This window comes from Rosa chinensis, chromosome 3 (genome assembly GCF_002994745.2).
Source record: "Rosa chinensis cultivar Old Blush chromosome 3, RchiOBHm-V2, whole genome shotgun sequence".
In the NCBI taxonomy this organism is placed as follows: domain Eukaryota; kingdom Viridiplantae; phylum Streptophyta; class Magnoliopsida; order Rosales; family Rosaceae; genus Rosa; species Rosa chinensis.
The window spans coordinates 7,257,596-7,265,580 of record NC_037090.1 but is presented as its reverse complement, the minus strand read 5'-3'; the positions used below and the strand labels follow the sequence as shown (position 1 = coordinate 7,265,580).

The following is a 7,985-nucleotide window of genomic DNA, read 5'->3' as shown; positions in this document are numbered from 1 at the left end:
AGGCGATATTAGTTCCTCGGAGACAGACAATGTAGGGCACAAGTCCCACCCTCAAACCCGAAGGTGAAGGGTCTGCCCCACTCTGGGAACCCACCGCCCGTCCCCCAACTCAATTTATTAAAATAAAGAAGAAGAATACATCGTCCAAGAGTTCAGAGTGACACGTGCCAGTGCATGTTCATCCATTTATGAAACCTAGCTGTGTGATTCTTTTTCCTTATTGGGTGGGGAGAGGCTAGGCTGTTAAGATACTCTCACGAACCTCCAAAAGTGGATTTACACACCGGAGAAACTTTACAGGGCTAAGCAAAGCCAGCGGGTACACGATTCTGTATTTTATCTACCCAATACACCGCCTCCACGTGGTTCCTCATCACCGGACAGCGACTCCCTAATCCCTTGTATATAAACCCTATCTACCTCACACCTTCGACACCAAACACAAATCCAAAGCACGGTTACCAAAATACCAGTAACTCTTTTGAATTCTTAGTCTCTCCAGATTCGAAATCAGAGCTAAGCAAACATGCCGAGTGAAGGAACAGCAAACTTCATCGATATCCTCATCGCCATCCTCTTGCCTCCTCTTGGGGTCTTCCTCAAGTTTGGCTGCAAAGTCAGTACTTAATTCTATATATATACACCTCTGATTTCTCTATATATGTTTCTCTTTTTCTGTCCATGTTATAGATCACTGAATTGAGATGGAGTTCTTCAGGGTTAATCTTTTAAATGATCTCTGGGTTATCTATTTTGCAGGTGGAGTTCTGGATCTGTGTGTTGCTGACCATTTTCGGTTACATCCCTGGGATTATCTATGCCATCTATATAATCACCAAGTGAAGTAGCTAGTCATGCTTCAATTTCTGTGAGTTTTTTTTTTCCCTTTTTTTTTTCTGTTGATTAAGCCAATTTCTTCATATTTCTATCTATATAACCTTTACAACGAAATAATACATCCCCTCAACTTTAGAATAGTATAACGAACAAGGATATTCATAATAAAAATTAAAAAGGGATAAATCCTTCATTTTCTGTAAGTTCATCTTTTTCTTTCTGTTGATTAAATCTGAACAAAGATTTCCTCGCTCATAAAAATATTATTATACACAGAACCTTGCCAATAAAAAAGCAAGATGTACGCTTTAATGAGCAAGGATAATTATGGTAAACAAGCTTTGCTATTAATAATAATATTGGGTCTACATGACATGATGCGCTGCACTGATTTATGTCTACTTACCTATAATAAATTAATAATGTGATAAGATGGAGACAACTAATTGTTTTCCTTTTTCTTGTTCCGTGTTTGTTTTGGACAGGTAGTAGCGATAAAGATGTGAAATGGCACATATGTCTTCTGGTTTCTGCGTTGAAAGCTTGTTTTCCACCATTGGATTGCATAGTACTTGTTTGGTATAGCCAATGGACAGTTGATATTTGATGTAGTGTGTCTTTTTTTTCTCTTTCTATTTTCCCCCTCTCCTTACTCCCTTATTGAGTTCATTGTGTTCCCCGTGATTTGTCTATCTGTTGAAGAAGCTAAAATAGTTGAATTATTGAGGAGTTGATGTATCAATCTTAGCTCTCAAATTTAATAAAAGAGAACTTGTTTTTCCATTTTTGTCTCAACGGGATATTAGCCTAATGAATAGGCTTGATGATCTAAGCTTCCTTTAAATCCAACTCATTAAATGTAAAGTAAATGAAGAGAGAAGGTTAGAGTCTTAGAGAAAGTTCAAAATAGGCTTAAAACACATATAAGAGTCTTGTCATATGGTAGGTCCGCAGTTCTGCTACCCAATCAAATTTTTTCTTAAAATCACATACACATTATCTATATCTTCACATAATATTAAAATCATGTAATCTTAATCCATACAAATTGATACAGATATGGATAGAAATATGTTCTCTTCAGACAGGTGGATAAACTTAGATAAAATTAGTAGTCCAACCGAAATATAGAAAATCTTGTCAAAGAAAGAGCTTGACGAAGGTTATAAAGCTTCAAAATAGGCCACAACGCACATTCTTCATTACCTTTATTACTTTATACATGAAGAAACAAAGGCCGACATACCCTCAAACGTGGGTGGGTGCATGTTCAAGTACTTGTGCTTAAAGAATTAGGGATAGACCTAAAATAGTTCTAGAAAATAGAGAAGGATGGTTACGCCACGGAGAGAGATTTGCGTGAGGCACCCACACCACGTGGATATAGGGCTGACCAATCAACCCCTAATAGGGAGATTTTTTGGGTATTGTATTTTAAAAAACCAGTGTCAGTTTCGGAATAAGAAAAAAAAATTATGATGTCTGATTGGTTTGCCCTATATCTATGTGAAGCCTTATGTCACGCGTGTGGTGCTCTTATATGGATGTGTCCCATCGGGTGCTCTACGTTTTTGGACCCTCCATCGCCGCCGTTGCTGCAGCATGCGGTGGCAACCCATGAGCCGTTTGGTTTTCTGACAGTCTGGTTCTTCCATCCCAATGCTGCTCCTACTCATTTGGTGCTCCTGGGCACGTTATTCCATAAAGACCCCAATCAATGAATCAATCTCATTAAGAAATGAGAACGGACAGAAGAAAAAACAAAAAGATTCAGTAATTAAGGAAATATCTACTTCTACTCGTGTGATTGCAACGCGTACGGAAGAAAAAACAAAAACATTAGGGTTTTATGATATTCAACTTCTTTCACGTTGACACTCCACGTTTGGAGCCCATATACAAAATATCACACCGTTAGAAAAGGAGCTTATGATCAATTATGATCACTAATTTTTTCTTTTTCTTTTTTTTCCAAAAGAGAGTAAAAAGAAAAATAGACAAATGCATTTATTTTTTTAAACAAAGCGTCCGCAGAACTTTTTCTTAATAATAAAGATAAGGTCATAATGACCATTACATATTTTTCCGCTATCGTTTACAGATAGACAAGAAGTTATGATGTAGAAGCATCACGGTGATACATAGACTAGGATTATTCATTCGACAATTCATGTTCACTTATTAAAAGTAAGCATACTCAAGCTATGAAGTAACATAATAAATAAACACTGATAGATAAACATAAAATTAAATCTTTTCCTTGCCCTTAGAGCTAGGGCAAGGAGGTTTTCCATAATAGAGCAAACTCAAAACCTCTTTAGCATAAAATTTTTTTGACTTGGACAAATTTTTTTTAATTATTATTATTTTTTTTATACCAAAAGACAACCCCTCTTCTTCTTGGTACCCAACTGATCACTGTCAGTTCCATTCTTGGGCTCTTTTGGCATCATCACCTCCACTGGAACAAGCATGCCTCCTGGAGTTTTAACTAAATTGAGAGATTTAGCCATAAATTTAGTTGGGAACTCAGGCACTCTTACCTTGTTTGCCATTACCTCCTTTGCCAAGTCATGTTGATTCACATTAAGCATAAACTTTGGTTTCTTTAGGGAAGAGTATTGTGATGCATGCCTGCTTCTCTTCAAATCCTTTTATGCATCTTTAAATGGGATCAGAGCAAGAGAGCCATCACCATTGGTGAAGTTGCTATCAGTTCCCGAGCTTCTGATGCGGCTTATTGCCATCGACAGAGCCAAATAGGTTTTGTGCTATAGAAGGCAGTATAGGTGTTTGAATGCCTTGAAATTTAAAACTCCCATTCATGAACTTGTTCTCTGCAAAACTCATGATGACTTTGGAAGCTGCAGCTAGCCTTTGCACATCATATGCTTCCTAACTTTTGTTTGGTGATTTGTGCACTGCTTGACAAACTCCCTATGCATGGTAAATGAGATTGCACTTTCTACATTTTTCGATTAGATTTTCATAAAAGAAAGAGATCTTTTCAACAACCCCAGCATGTAGCTTAGGGTTTTCTTAGAAAAGAAAGACTTGGAGATTTCGTGGGCAACATGGACTCATATCTTACCAGTTAAATCAAGCAGTCTTTGATCAATGTCTTGAAACTTACCATCGATGGATGCAACAATCCTAATAGTTTTCTTGTCTTTCAGGGCCGGTGGAATATTGCTTATGCGCACCTAGTCGTATGGGGTTTCCATCTCCACAGATTGGGGTGGAGTAAGGCCCTTATAGGCCTGCAGCACGACAGGGGCCTTGTTGAAGTACCACTGACCACCTTTGAGGATTTTTTTCCGTCTCAGCGCAAGTCAAAAGTGAAGACGTATAGATCTGGTTTCCTATCTTGCACCATAAAACCACCATCAAGCACCCATATACCCCAGCAATGACGTTGCAGTTTAGGGGTGCCGAATCTCTTCGTTGTCACGAGCCAGTAAAAAAGTTTGTGTTCCACATTGAGCTCTCACTCCTTCCATATGAGAGATATCCACGACATCATCTCCAGCCAGAGCGAGAGAAGCAGCAAAAGTAATAGTGACATCATCTACGGAAGCCATGGAGTAGCGATGCAGGATTCTGCCGTACGGTGTTAGCGTTTTTGGTTTTAAGAGCGGCACGCTGCAGCTCTTAAGATTGTTGTTCTAATTATTTTTTTTGGAAAATGGGGTCAATTAAGCTGCCCCACAGCTAGCCCAATGGGCTGAAAATAGACACACACAATCAGTCTGTTGGACAGGCCCAAACAGACATAAAACTAAGACGGAAAATTAATTTCTTCCTGGGCTCCAAAAGAGCCAGTATTAGGAAACTAATCCTTAAAACAATAAAAACTAAAGCATAGGCCCAATAAGATGCCCAACCCACTACTAAAACCCTAGCTACTGCCGTCCAAACCGCGCCACCGTAGCCAGCCATGAACCTTCGCCAAAGAGACTCCGTAAACTGAACAACCAGAAAATCGGTAATGGTGAACCAATGCCATCCAACTCCCAATACACAAATCAAAATACAAACAATAACCAAAGAGATGAAATCCCTCATAACATCATCATTTCCTCCACCATCAAGACAAAGAAGAAGTCATGGTTGCTGAACAGGATTCGAGATCCAACGCAAAGAACCAAAACAAGAACAATAACAATGGAGAATGGGGGGTAAAATACCCATGCATGAGCACCCATACTCGCCCAGGTAAGTAACTTGCACTTTGTAAATGCAGCCATATGAAACCTCCTGGAGTTTGAGGGTGGAGAGAAGAGATATGTTGTGGGGTTGACTAATTTTTGACTTGGAAACGTGAGGGACCGTCTGACAGTGAGAAGAAAATAAGAGAAAGATCGAGGAACAAGGTCCTCCCGTGTTGGACATAGCCAGGTAATACACCACAAATGGTACAAAATCACCACAAGGTTCTGATTATTATATAAAACATGGTCTTATAATTCAATTGTTATTTAGTTAATTGCAATCTATACTTTAGCTACTATGATATTAAATCTTTTAGCATGCATATGATTTTTTTTTTTTTTTTTTTTAAAAAAACCCCACCCCATTCCCACCCTTGATGGGGCTCGAACTCCTGACCTCTTATATATGAGACCAAAGTCTTACCACCCCACCAAACACACACACCCAAAAAAAAAAAAATCATATGCATGCATATGATTGAACCATAGACAAATGCATAGTATGATAGTAACACCACATAAAAATAAAAAATAAGAATAAAAATCTCATTTTTGTAAGTTTTATATAAATAAGAACATGGAGTCCAGGTTCAAGAAGAATGGAGCATGTCTAATTTCTGATCTTAGATCATGTGTAATTACGAATTGATAATTTTTTTGTTAAAAACTTAAAATTACGCGTTGTCACTGAGATACTCCAAAAACATGGATCTTCGTCCCTTTCCCTACCTGATTCTCTCCGTCACCCTTAATTTTAGTTGACTCGTTGCTAAGAAATTACCACGATCTCCTAGGCTCTGAGCCCTTAATTGTTGTCACTCAACAGTGACACGGCTACTTCAAAAGCTGCCAGTCAATCTGCTCGTGTCCCAGCCATTCTCGTCATCCTTGTCCTCCTATCACCGTTCTCTAGAGCTGTCGCCGATGACGATTCTCGGTCGTCATCCAGGATTTCAACTTCCAGATGGGGAATCTCCCCAAGGGCCTCACCTATTACGTGCGCAACCGGAGCAACGGCAAGTTCGTCGCCTATTTCAATGGCGCATGCTCACGGGTGCTTTCGAATTTTGGGAATTATGGATTTTGATTTGTTGTTCATTTTGCTACATTTTTGCTTTCTCTCTCTTTCTGGAAAATTAAGACTGGAAGTTCAGCAGTAGCAGGTTGACTCTTGTTTATGTTATCTTTCTACACTTGTCGATGACCTCATAACACTCCTCAATCTCAAACTCTCAACTACGTCAAAGTGGCGATTCTCATAGACACGCAGCTCATGGACAGAACCTCACTCCCTCTTCCTCCAAAATCACTCGCTCTTGAATTGGTTCAATTGTAAACCGACCTCTACATGTGTAGAGCTTTCCTCCATGCTGAGCATGAGCTACAATTCATTGATCTTGTTTAAAATGCGATCTTAATGGAAGGGTCCCAAAGCAATAGTAGAGCTAACATTCATGTCATCTCCATTTGGAAGCAGTAGCAGCGAACATTAAATATTGCCTCGATCTTCAAGCAATAGCAAAAATTTGTCATTTCTTCTCCATCCCCAAAAGCTATAGTAGAGAGCTAACCTTCATCTCATCTTCATCTCGAAGCAATGACAGCTAACCTTTAATATTGTCTTGATCTTCAAGTGATAGCAAGAGTTTGTCATTTCTTCTCCATCCCGAAAAGCAGTAGCAGAACAAGACTAGTGTAGTGTCTGATGTGATTTCTTTCTCTTCATTTGAACAGAAAAAAGTTTGAATTAAAGAAAATGATTAATATCTAGTTATCCATGTCTGGAGTTATAATTGTATATGTGTTATTGACACACGACAACAAAATAACAAATTGTCTTTATACGGAAAAGTTTGTCCTTATAAGCATAATTTGAAATTTTATGAGCAAAATGATCATTTATCAAGAATATTTCTATAGTTTACTAAAAGAAAAATATATCTGAAAATTAAAATATTTACAAAAATTAAACAAAACCACAACGATCTGTAAACCTTGACGAAGAGAAAGCAAAATCATCTTCACTAGTTAGAGGAATCAATTCATGAACTCCCAAGTAGCAAAAGGCATGGAATGAACGAGTCTTGAAGCATAAGAGGATATTCTAAACAATCCACATGGCAAATTAATTATTTTTATTGATGTTATAAAAGGAGACCTCTTATTTTAAATAATTTTTCTACGCTTCTAGGTCCATAAAGTTTTTCATATACTTTTGTTAATGAAGGAAAGAAAATTGTCTTGGTGTCATAATTTGATAATTTTTATGTCGACGAGTTGGTTAATTTTCAAAACACTGTTACCAACAGAATATGGGAGGGTTGTGGCTTGCTTAGATTATAAGGTACGTACAGAGATTCGCACCACCACCTAATTTTGAATGTGACTTCTAATTTCTAGCTCGATTACACATATATGGTATATGAGATATTGAGAGGTGTTGGCGTTTAAAAAAGTTTCAAACCACTTATTAGACCTTAACAACGCATGATGTATGTCTAGGTCGGTTATTCATTTGCTCTTGGTTTTGAATTGAAATACATGGCTCATCAAGTTTCATTCGTCGCTATTGCACCGATCAATGGGGGTTCCCCATAAGATGGCTGACTGACACGTGCCAATGCATGCAAGACGGCTGACTGACAGTCTGACACGTGCCTATGCATGTTCACCCATTTATGCAAACCTGGCTGTAGATTTATTTTTCCTAATAAGGAATGTATGGCTGTAGATATTTATACGGATATTATAGGCTGTAACATATTCTGGGGAACATCCAACAGTGAGATTTACTCGAAGAAAACCCTTTACAGCTAGGGCGTAGCAAGCGCGTACACGATGCTCTATTGTATGCACCCAATGGCCTGCCTCCACGTATTTCCTCATCGATCAGCAGACTGCAGCTCTCTCTCTATATAACCCTCCATTCCCTAGTCT

At 38.4% G+C, this 7,985-nt stretch overlaps 1 protein-coding gene across 1 annotated transcript; it reads left to right on the top strand.

Moving 5' to 3' along the window:
- The first annotated feature begins 286 nt into the window (after window positions 1–286).
- Window positions 287–1,620, top strand: LOC112194984 (hydrophobic protein RCI2B). The gene is made up of 3 exons (XM_024335257.2): window positions 287–616; window positions 760–868; window positions 1,323–1,620. Exons 1-2 carry the CDS (start codon window positions 527–529, stop codon window positions 841–843), a joined length of 174 nt encoding a protein of 57 aa, XP_024191025.1. The 5' UTR covers window positions 287–526; the 3' UTR covers window positions 844–868; window positions 1,323–1,620.
- The last annotated feature ends 6,365 nt before the right edge of the window (window positions 1,621–7,985 follow it).